The 21,518-nt window shown below is 40.6% G+C and overlaps 2 protein-coding genes across 6 annotated transcripts; both read right to left on the bottom strand.

Annotated features, from left to right (window-relative positions):
* Window positions 1-375: 375 nt before the first annotated feature.
* Window positions 376-10,203, bottom strand: LOC121188214 (androgen receptor-like). Of its 3 annotated transcripts, none has more exons than XM_041047839.1 (9): window positions 8,978-10,203; window positions 7,466-7,602; window positions 7,122-7,238; window positions 6,560-6,700; window positions 6,218-6,415; window positions 5,558-5,702; window positions 4,374-4,504; window positions 4,066-4,217; window positions 376-1,655 (listed from the first exon to the last, which is right to left on the bottom strand). In XM_041047839.1, the coding sequence occupies exons 1-9, from the start codon at window positions 9,853-9,855 to the stop codon at window positions 1,491-1,493; spliced, it is 2,064 nt and encodes a 687-aa protein (XP_040903773.1). In that variant the 5' UTR covers window positions 9,856-10,203; the 3' UTR covers window positions 376-1,490. The 3 variants fall into 3 exon arrangements, with proteins under 3 accessions (XP_040903773.1, XP_040903774.1, XP_040903775.1); XM_041047840.1 differs by having other exon boundaries at window positions 6,563-6,700; XM_041047841.1 differs by lacking the exon at window positions 7,122-7,238.
* A 1,127-nt stretch (window positions 10,204-11,330) lies between these two features.
* On the bottom strand, window positions 11,331-20,431 carry LOC121188412 (moesin-like). 3 transcript variants are annotated; one of them, XM_041048161.1, is made up of 15 exons: window positions 20,348-20,431; window positions 19,655-19,702; window positions 19,348-19,431; window positions 19,178-19,273; window positions 18,866-18,988; window positions 17,596-17,747; window positions 17,418-17,501; window positions 17,179-17,325; window positions 16,609-16,705; window positions 15,276-15,439; window positions 15,013-15,143; window positions 14,669-14,829; window positions 14,079-14,171; window positions 13,174-13,407; window positions 11,331-11,793 (listed from the first exon to the last, which is right to left on the bottom strand). In XM_041048161.1, exons 1-15 carry the CDS (start codon window positions 20,429-20,431, stop codon window positions 11,629-11,631), a joined length of 1,863 nt encoding a protein of 620 aa, XP_040904095.1. In that variant the 3' UTR covers window positions 11,331-11,628. The 3 variants fall into 3 exon arrangements, with proteins under 3 accessions (XP_040904095.1, XP_040904094.1, XP_040904096.1); XM_041048160.1 differs by having other exon boundaries at window positions 13,174-13,332; XM_041048162.1 differs by lacking the exons at window positions 17,596-17,747; window positions 18,866-18,988; window positions 19,178-19,273; window positions 19,655-19,702; window positions 20,348-20,431 and having other exon boundaries at window positions 19,348-19,406.
* Window positions 20,432-21,518: the final 1,087 nt, after the last annotated feature.

Raw genomic sequence — 21,518 nt, 5'->3', positions numbered from 1 at the left:
TGCTCTTGATTGGTCGGAACAAAAACCCGCAGCCACATGGCCCTTTGTGGAACAGGTTTGACACCTCAGGGATAAATAGATGAAATAAATTCAGTCTGGCCTCCTCGTTTGACTCTGTTATATGTTCTGGGTTCTTGCCATGATCTGTTACCTGACTGGGTGGAGACTGAGCATTAGTAATACAGAGGTAGAAAAGAACTGTGATATTTTTCTAAAGCCTGTCTGTCCACTTGACTGCACCACAGACTGAGACAGACAGGGACAAACAGGCCGATTACTGTATTATCATGTGCACGCACTCAACCACTTTAACCAGATTTGTGCTATAATGCCACAGCGACTCTGCCCCTCATTATTAACCAACAGATGTACACTCATGCTTCAGCTTTATTACATGTTAAGCTGTAAATGTTGCAACAAACGAGCAGATTCTTGGCTGGACCTTTAACGTTTAGCAAAACTGTCAAAAGCTACAATCAATACATGAGGATACACAACAAAGCACCTGCAAAGAACACTTTAAGAAACTGTAGAAAAGTTACAACAGTATGAAATGTCCACTCTGGAAAATCTGTACTTGAATAACATTTGACACTCAAAAACAAGCAAACTTTAAAAAAAAAAAAAAGTCACCCATAGTGTTGGTCGACTTCTGAGGAGGAGCATTTTGTCTAATTATTTTCTTCCTTGTTTTTGATGTGACCTTTTGACATCACAATATTCATAAATATACATTCAAAATTTTCATTAATGCCGTCACTTTGCAGCTTACAAATGTATTTGTTTTATCGACACCTAAAACTATTAGTCGACTATTATTTCTGTGGATGAGAACAGCTTTCAGAAAGGTTTTTATATGCCTTCAGGCAAGACAGCTTTGCCTCTTAGCATGCATGCATGCTGCAGTCGTTTATTAACTGTCAGTCAACGACTTTGTTCACCTCAGGTGCACACAGTAACATTCATTGTGGGAGAAGCTAGTCCAAATGTCAAACTACTGCACACACAGACAAGCTATGGTGATGTGAACTCTGCAAAAATGTTTTTTTCTTACTACTGTCTTATGTCTCAAAATGAAATATTGCCTGCTGTCACAATCTGCTATATGAAGGGTTGAGGAAGTGTACATGCCAGGCTGTAGGCCACTCATGGACTTGTGTGGAGTAACGCATGCTTTAATCAGCTCCAGAAACATTTGGTGTGCGTGATATAGAGAATAGGCAGTAAGAAGAACAGAGTAGATGTAACTAGATTACATTAGGCTGGAAGAATGTGCTGTATTCCCTTCTGTTAATATCCAGTCATAGCCTCACTGTGCCCCGCTCTCACACTGTAGATAAAGCAGGGGGGCTTATACTTCCTTCACCTCATAAAATGATAAAGCCTCTCTAGGCGTTTCGTCTTTACCAGAAATGGTCGAAGGCCTGGGTGCCAGAGCTCAAGTGACCAATAGGACAACCACAGATCCTCCTCTCTTTCTCTCTCTCTCTCTAGGCTGTATTGTGGAAAAGGATGGGCTTGACCATGCCGGAGAGGATCTTGGGCACATGAACGCTCACAATCTCCGAGATCATCTCTGGGAAGTTGACACGTGTCTGCAGGGACTGAGCTTGGATGAACAGATCATAGGTGAACTGGTGCAACTTCCTCACAATCTGACATGAAGAGACAGAGGGAGACAGGGAGAAAAACACCATGCCGAGGTTAATAAGTAACAAAGATGATGAGCTTAAAAGTGTACGCCACTGAAAAAGAACACAGCCCGCAGATAAAAGAGGAAATAACAAATGACACTGAAGCCTGTCTTTTGACACAACCTTTAAGAAGTGGTTTAAAAAGATGACACTCATTGTGACGCTCTAAGCTTCACAGGCAGGGTAAAGCCGAAAGGGGTCTGAACTGCAAAGTCTTGATCAACTCTGGCCTTCTGCCTAAAGGGCCCTGCCAGACAATCCCTGGCGTCCCTCCAGCTCATAAGGCATTAGAAGATCTGAGATGTGAGTGGGCCACAGACAAAGCTGAGCCTTTCAGGGTAAATCCACAGTGACAGACATGAAGCTGAAGCTGCTGCAGCTCTGCTCTCTGTGGGAGAAAACTTTCCAGCAAGTTACACTCCTGGTCATGCCCAAATCAGCGATGTCCAGAGTTTATCCTCTGACAACTAATTGTTCTCACCTATTAGGATTAACAAATCTAAAGATATGTAAGAAAGGAAGAAAGCATCTGCACCCTCTAGTGGCCGCACATCTGCCAAGAATCTTTATATTCGCATTAACCAAACAAAAACTATTTAAAATCCATATAGCATGTTTTTTAAAGTCACAAATGTATATATACCAAAATAAACTTCTTACTATAACCCTAACCACTGCAAAATACATATATAATAAATATATATAATATAAAAAATAGTCAGAGGTAACTGTAGAAGTATGGTAAAATTAGCTTCCAAAACTTTCTGCAAACCAACATAAATATCCAAAAATTTCTCGAAAACTGAAAGCTTAGAGGATAGACAGACATTTTATATATGTTGTTTTAAAAAAAAGCTCTCAAAGCATGTTTTATTTCAGGGTTTACTGACTTTATCTATCTTGGCCACATTTGCACCTGAAGTGTGAGTTTGAGCAAATAATGTCAATGATGGAGTGGGTGGATGAAAGAAAACATGCAGCGTAACCCTTTATTTTGGTAACTCATATAGAGCCATACTTACTACACTACTGAGCAGAGTCAGATAGACACTCAGTATTCTGTGAGCTTCTAGTTTTTTTTTTTTAATTCATGTTGTTTTATTGTCTGAAGGTGTTTTTTTTGGTGTGTCTTTTTGAGATTTTTTTTTATTTACCACTTCTACAACCTCTACTTAAAAATAAAACAATTTATGAAATTGGAAAGTCACTGTGCCAGACTATCCCACAGTGGATATTAATCATACAGGGATGTAGTTCACCTTGTGGTTATAAAACAGTAAATGTTGGGTGCTATAACTCAGGATTAATATTAGCCTCTTACAGGTACTTTGACAGGTGATCCTATTAAGGATTAAGTCTTTCTAGGAAGTAGTAAAGTATCCAGAGCTGACTGTTGTGCAAATGTGTAAACTGGAATGTGTAAATTATTTCAATAACAATTTTATAGTTCAAATATTAGATGACAGAACACGGTCAATGAAAATGTTTTTGTATTGCTTCAATTTGCCCTGTATTATATTTGGCCAGGTAAAGTCTGGCCAGGACTCCATCCTCCCCTCTATAAAGTAACACATTACAGCTCTCTGAGCAGTTGGAGTACGGTTAGCAAAATGCATCGATTTAACACCTAAAACACACAAACAGTAGCTTTGAGCAATTAAAAAGAAGCAGCGGGTGTAACAGTCGTTGCCTGCAGGCAGAAGTGTAAAAACTCCATAAGCTATTATCTTCTTTGTCTGTAGACGTTTTTATCTGAAGATCTGAACTGCCACTTTAGTTAAATGTTTGCAGATAGAGGATGTGCCACAGGTTCCGGTTGGACTGGAAAAGCAGTCTGCAGCAGCTCGATGATATCAGCTCCAATTGTTCTTTTCTTTTGGGGGAGTGGGGGGGGGGGGGGGGGTTTGCATGTGTGTACTATTATTTTAGTTACTTTTTGATGCAGAAATGCTAACACCAGAGGGTGACTCTATCATTTTCCCTCCCAGTAAGCAGCCAGTATAGAGAAGCTAAAACAGGAGTCACATGACCCTTTGGTATGTGCTTAACATTATCTCATGGCTGGAGATTTGTGCACAAACTGTTGGTGTACCCTATATTTCTCACAAAAAATGAGAAGGAATTTTCTTTAGTCTGGTTGACTTTACAGTTTGAATGGGTTTTACTGTAACTGAATACAAACACACTGTCGCTAGAGCGTAGCCTAATTAGTTAATAATAAGTCAACTCTGTATAACCAAATACAGTGTTTGTGTACTTGAAAGGTGCACTTTGATCTACGGTGGGATCAAGTGGTTCTGTGACACTAACTAAAATGACATTTATACACTGGTTCAGAGTCAAATGTGAAATGGAGTTGTGTGTGTATTACCGACTGGAGGTAGTCCAGCAGCTGTGTGAGCTGAAACAGTCTCTGTGTACGGGTGGTCTCCCCACTATGGCTGGCCAAGCGGTCCAGCTCCTTTATGTAGGAGGTCCGCAGTTCATCAAAACAGCGTTGGCTCTTTAGGCCCTCCACTGGCACTGTGACCACAAAACCAGAACACAACAATAACTCTCACAGACATTATCCATCCCATCAATTCTGTAAAGTATGGTCACACTCTAATGCTGTCGTATTTCACTTGCTGTGTTGACATTCGAGCTTTATTATTTGAGATGTGGTCTTAGCTGACTCACTGATGCTGAAGAGGACCAAGGCCTTCATGCAGAGGAACTCCTCATGGGTGACCTTCAACATGCAGAACCTTTGGGACAGCAGCTTCATTCTCACACAGTGTTCATACATACTGGACACTTGCATCCGCTGGCTACGAGGAAGGGATGGAAAAAACACAGCGTGAGAGGAGGAGTACAAAGTGCGACAAAAGGAAAGGTGAGAAGCCAAGAGAGGGTCAGACAGAGAGAAACAGAGAAAGGAGGAGGACAATTAATGGTGGCAGAAACAGGAGTGGATGAAAAAGAGGAAAAACCAGCGGGGGTGAGAAAAAATGAGTGAGATGGATAATGGAAAAAGAGAGCGACAGAGAGGCAGAGAAAAATGAGGGTCAGCAACAAGGGCAGGCGTATCCATTACCATGCAGGTCAGAAGCAGCACAATAGAGTGACAGAGGTCTAATACAGACAGAATGAGTGTTTTAGTAATGTTGCGCAAAAGACCAGCCAAGTCAAAGCTGCTATGAGGGCCTGTGGCTGGCTTTAGCATTCAGAGCAACGCCCTCCTTCAACACTGAAGACAACTGGTTGATAAGAGGCTGTGGGATTGTTATTTACATATATATCATGAACAGTTGCTCTTTGATAAACTTTGTGTTAAGTTTTTAAAAGTACAAGGAAAAGACAAAAGGCAGTGTCAGAAACATTTTCTTAGAGGCTGAAGGAAGTTGCAGTGATAATCCAAACCTGTCAAAGTTAAAAAAAAAAAAAAAAAAGATCAACTCAATGCCTCAGCGGTTTTGGGGACTGATGACTGGTTTCGTAAAAGATGAAACGGAATAAATCATCTGAGGTGATCCCTCTGCGGCCACATATATCAGATAGAAAGGAAATGGTAAGAACAGAACAGACTTGTTTACTGTCTCGCCTAAAAAGGCGACGTTCACTGTGTGATTTTTCAGTCTTCCTCTGAAGCTCATGTTCCATTGTGCCTCTCTCTCCAATCGTGATGACAGGTGAAATCTCATGATATTCCAACAAACCCGGTGTCACAACGATTACATTCTTTTACAGCTGTTTATGTCCAAACAAACTTTCTTTGCTTGATAAAGAAACCTCGCCCTGTCTGACAAAGTTTTATTAACTTTGTTCAATTCAGTGTTAGATCTTCATAGGACTATCCAGTGTGAATATTTGTCATGACTTACTCATTGAAGACCAGGTCCGGAGCAAAATAGAGCATGGAGCTGTTAGTAAGTGTGTAGGACCTCCAGCCCAAAGCGAACACCATCACCCCCATCCATGACAACTGAATCACTGACATCTGATCATCCACATGCAGGTCACGGAAACCTGTTAACACACATTTTTAATCAGACGTCTGCTCAAGTTTAAGTGATAAAACATGACAAAGTAACACTACACGGGTCAATTAAATAAGTGAGGAGACTTCAAACTGTTAACTGCGGAGATTACACAGTATGGATCCATTGTTGGCTATTTCCAGCCTGCAATACTTGGCTTAAATATGAACATATCCCCCTCTAGTGGTTAACATTTGAACATGCTGCTTTGCACTGCAGAGGACTGGCTGCTCCAACATGGCAGCTAAGTTGGCAAAACAAAAAAATCTGTCAAGGCCTCTTTCCTGGAGAACAAGATCTTGAGGCTTTGCAGAATACTAACAGATATTATTTACTTTTCTTGGTGGTTTTATAGCGTGTCTAAATGAGTGTCAACTTTGTCAGGCAATTTACTGAACTTCAAACAACTATGAGAGTAATTTAATGCTCACAGCCTTGGCAGAAACAAACGTGGGTATGGATGGATTCATTTGCAGTACGTTACCTTGGCCCAGATTGTTTTACCTGGTATTGCCTTGGCCCAACGCACCACGGTTACCAGCTGTCTTTCCCCAAGCTCATTGAGGCTGGTAAGCAAGGACGCAGGACTGTCTGGCTGAGCAGGGTCATGTCCGGCATTGACCACGGCTGGCTCAATGGCCTGCAGGACGCTGAGCAGGGACAGGCAGGAGCGCAAGGACGGGGGTATGCCTAGAGCTGTCGCTAAAGATATACAGACAGAGACAGAATGATACACAGAACAGATAATTCGTACAAAAGGAAAACAATACTAAATCTTTTATGGCAAAAAGTATGTTCAACATTGAGTTCGAATGATACTTGAGCTTTTGTGACACTAATCCTCACCACCTTGAGCCCTGGCAGCTGCACTTCCGGGCTCCAAGTTTGCATCTTTCTTCCCAGCCCTTTCTCCTCTTTCCCCCCAGGCAGATGGATTTTGCTCCTCCTCTCCATTTCTAGTCTGTCCAGTTCCTTTCAGCCTGCGACCTAGAATCCACCACAGACAATACAGACAAGTAGAAGACAAAAAGGGGAAAAAGGGAGATAAGAAGCTACAATTTCATGTTGCTTTGTTTTATTATTACACAATAGATAACTGGAAAAGTCAATAAAATACTGTAATGACTATAAATAGGGATATACTTGACTGAATGACTATTTGCCCATGGAGCTGTTCCTTATCGTAACCATGTGGAAAAGTTTTTGATCACTGGCTGCCAAGCAAAAGCTCTTTTGGCCTTTGCTGAAATGCATTCGTTACACTGTTTTTAAGCTAGAACATTTGATTAGTAAGTTCTGATCCAATGCATGTTAGGTATCTCACCACCCTGGCCCCATTTTCCAAGTACACACCACACATTCTTTCCTTACTCTGTGTCTCATCCCGTTCTCACCTTTAATTCCTCACCTTTAAGGCTCATTCCTGACATGAAGCACCTCCTTAAACGACACGAGGCACAGTTTTTCCGCCTCAGTTTGTCGATGGTGCAGTCATTGCGGCTGGCACACAGGTGGTTCTGCTTACCTGGAGGCACACAAAAGCCCCGGGGGAAGAGACGAGTTCAACAATGCCTCGGCTTCCACTCATAGCAACGATATGTGGGTGTTTACTGATAATAACAAATAACTTGCCCTCATAATGTCAGGTCACTGTGCCCTGCCTGCATGAGTGAGCGAGTGGGTGTAAGAAATTAAATCAGCAGATGCATAATTGTGAGCGTGCACTTGCGTGTTTGTGTGTGACACACCCACCTGCAGCAGCCCTCTTGAAGAATACTTTGCAGCTACCACAGGTGACTGCTCCATAGTGACAACCTGAGGCATCATCGCCGCACACCTGACACACTCTCCTGTCTGACAGGTACACACCTGGAAATAAATCCTCATGCCTGGACACACACACAGAGACACACAGGCACAAACACACATAAAAATTAATGCTGTTTTTAAAGGATTCAAATTTGGGCACAGACACTAGAAAAGCATTTAAAAGCAGTTTTATCCCTTGCAGCTATAATGAATCTATAAAAATTAGGGCAGACAGTCAAACAGGCGCATTAACAAGAGATTTAGGTCACTAGGTCTGTCCTCAGAGAGTGTAAGGCTGCCCGTTATGATGATTGGGGCACTAATTCCCTAAATCCAATCCAATTATAGTAAGAGATTTCCCTATCTCATGACTGATTACATGACAAGTGAAGACAGTTCACATACAAAGTAAAGCTATGATTGAAGAATTCCAGACTTATGTCTCTGTTAGGAATCAGTTAGTGGGAATAGAACATTTTCTTCCAATCCAAGAACAGGATCAGCAACAGGTGCCGTATCTCTTGTTTACAGTGACACTGATATATTAACTCGTGTTTTTGTGAAGGTAGTCACAGCACAAATAAGGACAGTTCTGGAAAGTTAGTGATAGGATGACCTTTGATTTAGTCTAGCTGAATGCTGAAACACTTGGCCAAGGCCAAGAAGAGCACATGGGAGCTGTTGGGAGCACAAAAGATTTATGATAATACATGTCTGCATCTGCTCATAAACACAGCATGATTCTACAATGTGCCCCTGCAAGTCACGGCAAATAACAACTACAACACCACATAACAATCATGTTAACTGCATTTGATTTATTTGTGCTTTTTTCACACAAACATCAAGAGGGTAGGTTCAAAATCCAGTCAGACAGCGCCGCTTTTAAGGATATAAATGAATTTAATGAAGCCTCAAGTTCATAACACTCCTATAAAAGAAAAAGACAATTCAACAGTGAAACACTCATTACAACCAATGTTAAAAGCTTGGCGGATTAAAGCGCGGTAACTAGGCACGCCGTTCACGCTGCATTTGTTCTTTTGTTTCTGATTCAAGAAAGATGAGACTGCATGAATGGTAGGAAAGAATGTATGTGGTTCTTAACAGGATTGCCCCCCTGACCTGATGCCAGGGGTGCACTGGGAAAGAAATTCAGCCACGGTTTCATCCACTGTCGTTTAGCCCAGTCCCGCCACACACACGCAGAGCACACACTGTCATGCGCATCCCAAATGACAAGCACACAGAGAGGGCTGGTGAAGAGACAGACAGGGACGGTAAAAAAAAAAAAAAAAAAAAAAAAAACTTTATGGATTTTTATTTTTTTGACGGTCCACCAGCCCAGAGATACGGCGGGCCACCGGGGTTTGTCGCGGATATAGCCGACTGCTTAAAGCACTGCCTGGTGCCAATGAAAAGCACAACAAATCATTGTTAAAATCTGTTATTTACCTGAAACTGTGATCTGCGAAATCCACCCAAACTGAAGGTTCTGTCTTGATAGTTGGAAAAGTGGCCTGTCCTTGAGCAATTGCACTTTGGTATCTTTCCACTTGGCCATACTCTTGTGCCATCGCTGCTCGTATGCCACCTTTACCACCTCGTTCACCCTTGCTATACCAGACACAGTGGCATTCCTGCCTGGATCCAATAGGGATTTGACCAAAATTACAATATTTACACAACATATTGTGTCCGCCAGATCCACCTCTCTCCGGCTCGGATCGACTGCTGTATGCGCGCTCATTTGCGCACCACACACCCTGGGTACCTCTGCATAGGTTTGGATTGGCAGAGTACGGAGAATATTGTTTCAAAGTTAAGAGTTCGTCCACCTGAGAGGGCTCGGGCAGCTCTACCACCGGGTTCATAAACAAGTTTGACTCCTTGCAGACATATCTGGATATCACCGGGCCGCGCGTCACTGTTTGCGCGCTGTCCATTTCGTCCGATCTGAGCAGATCCATGCAGCTCACCTGCTGGATGCCCTGGCACACGTCTCCAAAGTCGTCCTCTCTTAGGCTATTGTCATTGAGCGGAAGCCTGCTGCCTCCTGAGTTCATATTTCCAGCCGCACCTAACTCCGGCACTCCTTGGGAACTGTTCCCCACAGCGGGGTCGCAGTCTGAAAAGGCGCCGCTGGAGCAAAGGTTCATGTTATTGAGCGGAGAAGACACCGAATCTAAGCCCAAGGACACTGACACTGCCTTACTGAGCTCTGCAGTAGTCGGGCACGCATAGGTGTCCGCAGTATCCAACCGATTCCACTCATTCATCATTAAAGAGTTTGGCGTGTCTTCTAGATCGGACAAGCTCGAGCGAAAGGCCATCTTCGGCTCGCGTCGCTATAGTTAAAGCAGTGCGCCGTGTGCCCGGAGAACAAATGAAACAACACTTTCCAGGCGAGAAAACGCCTACCCAATGAGACTCCGGTCATATGTCTCAGCGGAGAGGAAATTCAGATCAGTCATCGACGTATGTTGCTACACGGTAGGGACGTCCCGTCGATCTGTTCCGCGAGCGAGGAGCTGGCGAACTTTTTTTTTTTAAGTAACTAAGTAATCGTTTTCTACACCGGAGCCTCGGGTTATTTACATGCGCCTTAAACTCACTCCATGATCAACGAATAGAAACCGCTTAGGGAAGAATTTGTTCTTTGGCAGGAGGAGCGACACATAGTGAACAGTGACCCTAAATGTAACTTATTATCTCAATTGGAATCCCGGCACCGCGCCACACGTTCTCTGGATGCAAAAAAAGCGATCCGCAGGTCTCGCGAGGAGTCAGGATTAAACAGTAAATTCACAGTATATCACCCTAATACTGTGTGACAGGCTGCTGCCGTGCCCTCAGTGACAGCAGCCTCCACCCGTTGGCTGTATGTGTTTATTATTTATTTTATTTTATTTGTTTTTACGTAGTTGGAGGACTGATTCACAAACGAAATGATGCATGTCGTCAGATGAAATAAAAACTATCCTGCACAAACACAGAGTTTGTCTTTTTAAAAAGCAACACAACATACAAACAAATAAAATGAAAACTTTATCTATGAATGCATCTATTACAGGGATGGCTAATGGAGGGCCTGTTAGTCACTCTGCATTTTCATCTGTTTATTTTTGGACAGCATTTGATGGATGAGCAGTCAGGAACAATGGAATGGTGTAAAGAAGCCTACAGAGTACAAATGGTGTAGACAGCTAGGGAAACATGATCGAGAAATCGAGAACATTGATGAGTTTCCTTGTGTAATATAGTACTATATCACAGAAGGAGATGCGAAGTCTGGGTTGTTTCTGGAAACCCCGAGGCAGTGGGATGGCAGAGGTGCAGTGGCTGAAATGGAGGATTTGGATATTATATACAGGACGTTAGTGCCAATGTATTTATTTTCAGTTTATTTATTTTAGATAGACAAACATCTATTTTTAATGTGATAATTGGATTTTATTTTTGATTACAGCTCATCTGTTTTTATGCTGCACAAACAGTTTGCCTCATTAGGCACAATGAAGGTGATGCTTACTCATTCATTTGGGAACTCATGCTCACCCAACGCACTGATGGTGTTTCTGTGTATTTTATTTCTGCAGTAAAGTATAGAGGATTTAACATTTATTTGGACTAAGGACAAGTATCTTAAATGTCATTGCTTAATATTTTCATTCATAATTAATAAGGTTTTCATTCGTTGGAATGTTAAAGTTGCAAATGTGTTTAGTACGACTGACAAGTACAGCAGCAAACCTTTTTTTTTTTTTTTTTTTTTTATAAATGAGAGCAACCGTGATATGTTGGCCTCATATATTTGCAACACTGGACCAGACCGGTAATGTGGGTGTGTTCCTTTGAAAATAAAAAAAAAAAAAGTATTTCCATGGAGTGTTGTCATTTTCTTGGTGACTTATTTACCAGTGAAGTTATATTAAAATCATGGACACTGAAGGCATCAAAGCACTGTATCAGTATCATCTGCTGTCATATTCAACTTCAGGTTAATTTACTACCTATGCTATTGTCTGCACCTACACTTCTAAAATCTCTCTTCATCATCTATCCTTGTCCTGCCTTCAGTCTGAGTAGGCCTACATCAGACTGCCTCACATGGACTCAAATTCATCAATGCGTTGTTTGGTGTTGCCCTGACGAATCTGACGTAGGGTCTTGTATTTGTCACGGCCCGCCTTCACATTCTCGGCATGGATCAGGTCATTCGGGGTCTTTTTGCTCTCGTCTACAGCTCCAGCCAGCTCAGTGCTCAGGAACTAAAAGAGAGCGCAAAAACACAGTGAATGAAATCCTCTTACCTGAGACTCTTTAGGAGACTATTCAGAAGCCTTACCCCTCACCCCTATACTCCGCGCAATCCCCATCTGAAAACACTCTATTGTCCATAGTTATTAAGTCCATTTTTGTGTTGAGTCCTCTATGCAACTTCATATCTTGTTTTGGTTGTGAGATGGAAACCAATTTTATTTCAGTTGTATTAGGCCCTGGTTTGTATGAGGTTTGCAACTTGAATGAAACCAACAGAATGATAATGTACCTGCGACAATGTTTAATTATTCAGAGTGCATTGAGCTCTTAGTGAAACAGTGGCAATTAAGCTGCCAAATTTATAGTAGAGTCAAAACCTCTACATAGTAGAGAGGTCAGTAGACAACACGACAAATGTACCAAAACAAAATCTTCAACAACACAACTGGAAAAAAATGTGGTTTTCACACCACAAACTGGACGAGGCTGGACAAGGGAGTGGAAGTCATGGATTTGGTTATACACAAAAATTTTTTTTGATGAAATCTCAGGGGATTGCCAAAGTTATTACAATTCAGCTCTGGGACTTTGAATATCTGTAGTGAATTTCACAGCAATCCATCAAAGTTTTGTCAAGATATCGTGGTTTGGCATGGTAGCATGCTGATGTTTCCTTTTGTTGATGGGAATGTCATTCATTTTGTCATAAACCAAAAAACTGGACAAATTTGAATTTTTATCTAATCATAGCACTAGTGTAAAGGTTAAGGGATCAAGTCTTGAGGGAGACATGAATGTGTGTACTAAACTTCATGGCCAGATATCCAACAGTTTCACCTAAACTTCACCCAAAATCATAAATGTCATTTGTCATCACAAGTGATGGTGGTGTTAGAGGAAAGGTCAAGGGATCAGCAAAGTCATTAGGATTTATCCCTTGGGTACCAAGAATGTTAAGACAAGAAAATGTCATGGAAAACCTTCCAGGAGTTGTTCAGATATTTCAGTCTGGACCATAGTGGAGGACCTACCATTCAGCATGGCTAAAAATAAATTGACTTTTTATTCCAAGAGAGAAGTTGGGTGTTCATTTTAATTCAGTCTTCTCTTGTTGGATCTATTAATGGCCATTAGAGTAAGTGCCAGTTGACACAATCGTATTGGCCTCAGCATTCAGTTGGGGTGGTTCCTAATTTGAAGAGTGCATTTATTTACTGAACCTTAAAATTGAAATATTGAAGCATTTTGTGATTTCTTTGTCAACACTCTTAAAAGCTCCATGGCAACCCCAGTCAGTATTGCTAATCTCTAGCTGAACATGACCTCTGACCTAAAGGGAGGAAGAGAACAGCAAAACAACACATTTAGCTATATTCACTTAACCTTACCTTCAGGTTTTTCTGCAGTCTCTGGTTCTTCTGGGCCTCTGTTACTCTCTCCTCCTCGCTGCGATCTCGGACCATGCCTGGGGAAGTCAGCTCAGCGCTCGCCTCTGCGCTGCTCTCATCCGTCTCGTCATGCTCAAGCATGTGGGGGTGGACTGAATCCTGAATGTGGACACCCATGAGTTTAGTCTTCAGCTCGTCTTTGGTTCGCTCCAAATCAGCTTCTACCATCACCGCCTGTCAACACACATGACTTACAGTGAAGCACTGTGGTTGGATATTAAAGTGCAAGTAGCCTAATGCATTAAACTCAAACTATGATCTGCACAATTTGAAAAATGGGGAATCTATCATAACAAAACGATTTGCATGCCTACACTGAGATAAATTTAGCTACCTTTAGAGACTAAAAGCTACTAGATGACCATCTGTGAGATCCTCTTATTTACCACAACTTTACCTCAACATTTTTGTACTAAAAAATCTCTCTCCCTAACACTGAGAAATATTTAATTACCAGAAATGCTGTCCTCTGTGAATAAACCGACTTCTCAGCATGCTCATTAGAAAACAGAAGTAAGGACAACACTGCAGCATTACCAAACAATGTGGAGACTACATGCAAGTCAAGTATTGAACTTCTTATTTGCATGAACTTTAGGTAAATCCTTTGCATTATACTTGCATATACATTTAATAATTTGTTCATTGGCTTCACCGGGGCTGAGGTTTGCCACATGTGACACTGCAGTGACACCTAAGTGACACACAGTTCATTCAATCTCAGTTTGAAAGTCTAGTGATATACTTTGCTTCCCGGGCTTAACACTTAGTGGTGTCACACATCCCTCTTTGCTCATGTTTGATTCATCCTTTACCTCTCTCTTGGCTCTTTGATTAATTCTCACCCTTTTCTGCCATCTCTTTGCCTCGTCGTCCTTTTTCTTCTTGGCGTCTTCCAGCTGGGAGATCTTAGAGGTAAGCTCTGCCAGCTCAGTGGCCTATACACAGACGCACACAAATGGGAAGAGAGTTAAGAGTGCTCCTGATATAAGGTCATTGTGCTCTGTCTCTGTGTGTGTCTAAGAGAATATGTGTGTGTGTGTGTGTGTGTGTGTGTGTGTGTGTGATTGTGTGTGCACATATTCATATGCAGCATCACAGCTCGGGTTAATTTCTAATCAGTTGCTCAAGCTGAAATTGTAAATCAATTTTTCTGGTAAAGGGAGAAATACTATCAAGCAGAATTATTTAAAGTATAATTTAACAGCATCGATATCTTTACTGCTTCAGTTCTAGTTTTGGGGACTTGATCAATATATGTAAATGTACCATAATGAGTCCTTGATCACAGGAATAATGAGTCAGCTGGTGTTAGGCTAAATGTTGACTTTACAGAAACAAGTTTTTTTTTTAGGGTTTGGAAAGAACACTTTTGCAATTTAATCAATTTAAGTGAAATGATATAGTCAAATGAAACTGTGTTGTGCATGAGTACCAAGCTTTCCTGGTTCTTGATCTGGGTTTCAGATTGATATAGCAGGGCGGCTTTGGCTTCCATTGCAGCTCTGCGGTCCTTCTCCAGGCGCTCAGCTTCCTCCTGAGCAATTGTCCTCTCCTTCTCTAACTCAAGAGCCCTCCGAGTCTGCTCCTCCAGCTCTGAAATCCACAAGCACACGTGTGCACAAACATCCAAGACTATGTGGACATGCTCACATAGTATGAGCTTTAAAGAATATTATAATATATAAATATTCCAATGTACTAAGCCATTCTTTTAATGTTGAACAGAACAAATAAAACTCAAGTTGAGAAACATTTGTATTCAGAAAGTTGTCAGACCATCTTGAGCTCTCTTTGTCTGCTCTTCAATCTGTCTCAATCTCTCCATCAGCTCCATGGTCTCACGGGCAATCTTCTCTGTTTCCTTCTCAGCATGTTCTCGCTTTTTTTTCTCACTCTCAAGAAGAGCCCTGACAGGAGAATTGTGCATAAATACACATCTGAAAAAACTATATCTCCTGACAGTTCTTTCTTAAAGCAGAGAGAACACACTGTAAACTGCTAAAAAAAAAAAAGGCCTTCATTATTTCCTCCTTCCTTACCTTTCCATCTGCCTCTTGTTCTTCTCCTCTCTGGCTTGGGCCTTCATCTGCTGCACCTCAATGGTGTCAGGTTTACGTCTGCGCATGTACAGGTCATGATTCCCCATACACAATGCCAGGATACGCTTGTTAATACGAAGACGAGGTACATAGAAAACAAAGTCCTGTAACACAAAAATCATCAAGCAGTGATTGCCCAGGAGCTTATTCGAGACAATTAATTTCTGTTTCTGTCTTACATTTAAGAATGGACTTAAATAACCTAAAGGGATAGTTTGGTTTTTGGGGAATTTAATTATTCTTTTCCTAAACTTTTGAATGCTTTCCTTAAAGGTGCTATATGTAAGTTTTTTTCTACAGCTACATAGCCAATGTTAGCATTAACAGCTGTTTACTGAGAAACGTGAGTTCAGCATCAAACTTCATTCTTTTATGATTTACGCTTTATTCTCTCATGTTGAACTAAGAGCAAACTGGACACTACAGTGACTCACTATCGCAAAGTGGTATTACGATAGGGTATGGGCTGGGGCTAGCTGTTTAGCATGCTAACTTCAATAGAAGAAAAGACATGACATAAACAACACAAGAGTTAACATTACCGTTGCTTTCCACCGCTGAAGACAGCTAGTGGCGAGTAAAGGAATTAAATTTGATGCTGAATTCACAATGTTCACCTTAGCACCTTTCAGTCTGTGCATGTGGTCAGGAGGCAAGTTGAACTGAGAGGCTGAATTCATGTTTGTGAATGAGAACGACTACCAGCTGCTCTCATTACACTGCTTGTTGCAATTTATGCATTTGCAAAACAGTTTTTTTTTAGTAACAAGGATGTAGGATTTCTCACACCTCCTGTTTACAGCAACAGTGAATAAATATGAATAGGCATATCTTTGTAGGATGTAGTATGTAGTTGTGAAAATTCTTTCCTAAAAACTGTTAATGCTAGGATAATTAGTACTAATAATTTATCCCTAAACATTGGAGAAGGAGTAGCTATTTAATCCCATCCACAAACATGAGTTAACCTAAGGATGTTTGTGGATGGGATTAAATAGCTACTCCTTCTCCAATCCACAAACATCCTGAGTTAACCTAAGACAAGCTCACAGTTCAAAACAAACCATCACACTGCACAAAGGGGCATCCTGTTTGACTTTTGGTATGTGGGAAATTCTTCCACAATATAAACTACCATTTATTTAATATGGCCTGGCAGCAGTGGAGACATGTCTTCGTAAAGACTGCAGTGGTTGTAGTTGTAGAAAATGTTGTTGTAATTGCTGCAGATCAATCACTATTAAGGATCACTAATAACTATGTAATGTAATACCGGAGCCTTCTTGTCAATTGGCTTGATGACGAACTTCTTGTCATTGAAGGAAATATTTCTGATCTCACTCCAGGGGAAGCCAATCTTTGGGGTCATCCTGTAAAAAATATTGGTATGGTTTACCATTATAGTATGGTCCACAGCATGGTTAAAAACTGTTAGCATGTTCTTTACACGGTTGTGGCACAAAGTTAAAACGTGGTTATGAATTGGGGATTGTATATTTGAGTGGTAATGAGACATTTCACTAAAAAACAAAAAATTCAACATCATTATGATAATCGATGAAAACTCAGGGGGTAACCAAAGTCAGTAAGATTTAACCTCTGGGGAATGTCTGCACAAAATTTATGGCAATCGTTCTTATAGTTGTTGAGACATTTCAGTCTTGACCAAAGTGGTGGACCAACGGACCAACAGAATGACCAACCATCATGGCCATTACTAGAGACATGCCATTGGCATGGCTAATAAATTACATACAGCAGTATACAACAACAGTTAGCATGCACTGATGGTCATGCACAGTTAGTCAGAGACAGCCACATACATTTTTTAAGTGTGACCTACTTGTCTTTTTTGTCGTAGATATTGAGACCCAGGGCGTCCACTCCCAGCCACAGCTCTGATCCTTTTTTGTTCTTGATGCTGAAATAGTTGACCCCATACATCTCTAAATCCTGGGCTATCTTCAGGTACTCCACCATGGCGTCTTCTCTGTGGTGTAGAATAATTTAATGAGCTACTGAGCACCTGTTTGTAAAAAATGCATTTATGATTTTTTTTTTTTTGTAGTAAGACTGCAGCACCTCAGCATTCCCTTGTGCTCTTGATGCCACACCTGGATTCTTTCCTCCCACTGATTCTTATTCAGCTTGTGCTGCTCCAAAACCCTGGTTTTATCAGTGAAGAGGACATTTCAGTTAGAATTCAGATGACTGAAACTGGAATTAATGTGACCTTTGGTTAACACACAGGACTCACTACCTCTGTGGCAGCAGCTTCTCTCTTGTCAGGTACCCCGGTACGTGATAGTCTTTCCTGTAGTCTCCGTGTTTGACCTGAACCGCGTACGAAGCCAAGAGCACTGCAGTCTCAGGTGGACAGTATATGTCATCATTCAGGATGCTCTCTTTCACCTAAAACACAGAAAAGAGACAAAAAAGATCTGTTGTACATGATATACACGTATATGCGAAAGATGCATGCCCTTTCTATAAGTGGATTCTTTATGTTTTATGATGTTGTCTCATGTAAAGGTATCATACATGATTATAGTAGTGTATAAATAAGTCTCAAAGAAATAAATTATACGTTCTGCCAGTATTATTTAATACTACTAGATACTTCCACTATATATATTTCACAGCTTTATTTACTAGTTACTTTTAAGACAAAGATTTTACACAGTGGATAATATAACGCTTTAAAGCTTTTAAAATAGAGCACATTGTTTAAGGTTAAACTTGACCTATTTGGCTTCTGCTGTCTGACAAAAAGCAGTGTGTAGTTTGGGTCACATTTCAGATGTCTATGAACTGTTAACAGCTCCACCAAATACTGATTTTTACCTATAAACTTGTCTCCTGGTTTCATTCCAACAGATATTAAAATGATCCAATATCTCACAAAAAATCACAGATGAAAGAAAACGTCCCAAAATTGCTTTATGTATCAGACTTCATACATTGTTTTTTCTTCTTTCTTCTTTTTATTTACATTGTTGTATTGGTACTTTTATTTACGTAAAGGAGCTGAATACTTCTTCTACCCAGTGTATTCTGGTGTTTATTTTGTGCACCTGGATCCATTTTTTGTGCACATGTACTCCCTCATGGAAAACCCATGAGGATTAATGGATCTGCGTGAGTCATTGTGGAAGCCCCACTGGTCGTTAAGACAGGTTTAGCGTTTTGTTTTGATTGAGATTCCTCACTTGTCATTTAGCATCATGAGGGTACTACGATTACATAAGATTTATTTACATAAGCATTATTTACATTGTGATGTAATATAATAGACAGAAAATAAATAATTGCTGTTGTTATGTTAATGTGAACTTTACTTCAATTTCAGCATCCATCAGTACATGTAAGAATGTGGATTGTTTACATGGCATAAAAATAAAAAAATATAACAATTTAATTCAGAAAGTTAAAAATCCCATGTTTCAGAGGTGCAGGTTTATCACATGATAAACCTGCTCCCTGATCCCTTTAGAAACATCAGTGTTCTTGTATGTGTACTCATCTCCAACCTGGAGAAAGAAGAGGCGCTGCGTTGCCTCCTGGATCAGTTCATCAGCGACATCCTCAGGGTAAAACTTGGCCCTGAACTTAATCAACAAAGGGTTGTCCCTTTTCACATCTTGAGCTGTCACCTGGGATAGGCACCCCAGAGCAGTGGGATGCCGGAATGAAGAAAAAGGAACTAATTAGCCTCAATGGGGTGACACAATAACATTACCAAAACCATAATCATGATTACATGTTCATTTCTATCCATCTGTCAGGGGACTCAGGTTAGGCCATCATGGGATGTAAAGTTGTCACACAAACTTTTGCCTCACCCTCTTGTTTAGCTTGAGCCAGGTGGAGAAGCCTTTGCTGTCCTGATACTGGAGGCCAAAGAACCAGGTCTCCCTCAGTCCAATTGTCTTCACTATCTAAACATATCAATAAGCACACGATCATGTTTTTGCCTTGCAAAGTGCCTGCTTGATTGTAATGCACAGCGTACCTGGTCAAAAAGCTGTTTGCCAGTTGTGCTGGGCAGGATGGCAAACTCCAGCTCAGCATCCATAGTTGTAACACGGACATTTATCTGCCAGAGAAGAAATGCACACTGAGATACAGGAGGAAAGGATCCCTGCTGTTCATTCATCTGTGTCACTGGAAAAGCATCAAGGAGCATGCAGAGCGACAACTGAGTGAAAAAGAGCACTATCAGTTCTATAATAACTTTGCTTGTTCTTTGAAACAATGCTCAATTTGCTGTTGTTGTTGTTTTTTTTGACAGAAAAATGACCAAAAAGAGGGTTCCTTACATTTTTCTGTTCAACCAGGAGCATCCAATCGCAAGAGGTTGGTGGGGACTACAATCAAAAAATGAAGCCCACAATATAATTTAAACTTAACTGAGAACATGGGGTTTCATTCCATGATGCAGGGTGAAATCAAGGACACCCATTTAAAGTTAATAATGCATAGTAGTATCAAACCATGTACAGTACATATTTGCAATAGTTGGTATAGACTGATTTGTAAGATAGAAGAAAGCAGCACAGAGGACAAATTGTTTGCTCCACTCCTCATAAGCTTTTCTGAGATTTATTGAGCAAGGCAGTCTTTCATCAGTGCCCATAATAGTAACAGTAATAATAATAACAATGTACTGCAGTTGTAATTGTTTCAGTGGATAGCTTCAGTGAATATTTATGAAGAAGAGAAAGCTTAACTTTTTGTTTTGTTTATGTAGATAATGTGACAACACTACAATAAATCCAGAAACACAACATCTGACAACTGCACATGATATCGTCATACCTTTGGCTCTAAAGAAATATTTTTGAAATAGTCTTTCAAGCTTAAGAGCTACAGACAAATGCCTTCTCGTAGCCTTTACATTACAGATTAAGGTCACAAATTTCAATCAAACCACTACAGTTGCAATTTAAACATTTCGACCAAATAGGAAACAGTGAAAATGAAGCTATAAACAATGAAACATAGCTACTTACAGTTGACATTTGTATTTTTTTAATCTCCAGTCGAAACACTTCTTCAGAGAGGTGCTTGTAGAAGCCTTTTCTCTGCAGAGTCATATGAAACTGCTTGCAATACCTACACGGATTATACTGAATGAGAATGGACCATTGTATTGTTCCCAAGTATTTCTCTCTTAGTTAATCCAACGGCAGCCCGAGGCCCACGCATTTTTGACAGACAGCCTTTATCTCAGTGACCACTTTTCCTCTTAAACTGATTAGATTTTTACTGTGCATCATCGAGTGAGGACCTAGACATGGACTTTGTCTTCCAAACCTATTTATAGAGGGGCAGACATCAACAGTAACTCAGCAGCATCTGATGTTCCAGTAGCAGGAAAGGTGCCAGCACATTCTGCTAATCTAATAATCCCCCCAGTTAAAGTTTTAAGCATATGTTGTTATGGCATACAGTGTTTTTGTAGCTGGTGTGGTGGTGTGTTTGGTCGTAGGCCCATAACTAACTGCTCATGTTGTAACAACAGAGGCCCGGTCTCCAGAGGGTTCCCAGAAAAACATACTAGAGATACGACCTCCATGTAGTGGTGGAACGTGACTAAGTAAATTTTCTCAGTAACTGTTCTTGAGCGTAACTTTGAGGTACATTTTACTTGTTAAAAAAAAAAAAAAAGAGGTCATTGGTAATATTTACAGATTAAGTGAGTGTACACAGTGCAACATTATCTTATGAAATGCTGTTATAGAATAAACTGAGCAGAAGTATGTGAAAGTTTAAATTAGCTCCACCTCAAGCTACAACATTAAAATGCTGCTTAGTAATAAGTTATTACAATAATAATAAGATAGATAGATAGATAGATAGATAGATAGATAGACAAATTAAGTGGTAATAATCATTTGCTACATTATACACTGACAAGGAACATTCTAAATGTCTTTTAAGTTTAGATTGTAAAATTTTGAATGTATTTTGACTTACTTGGTAGGCCTGTTGCTATATACACACACACACACACACACACACACACACACACACACATATACATACATTTACTGATTTATTGTAACTGCTGAAATTGTTCTGAATTGTCCATCACGGTGTAACAGATAGTTAAAGAGGCATCGGGTGGCGGTTTAATCACAGGTCGTGTGTGGGAGAGCGCGAGGTGCCACTCATTTTACA

Source organism: Toxotes jaculatrix, chromosome 10 (genome assembly GCF_017976425.1).
Source record: "Toxotes jaculatrix isolate fToxJac2 chromosome 10, fToxJac2.pri, whole genome shotgun sequence".
In the NCBI taxonomy this organism is placed as follows: Eukaryota; Metazoa; Chordata; class Actinopteri; family Toxotidae; genus Toxotes; species Toxotes jaculatrix.
Note: the sequence above shows the minus strand (reverse complement) of the source record. Positions and strands in the feature narration are given on the sequence as shown.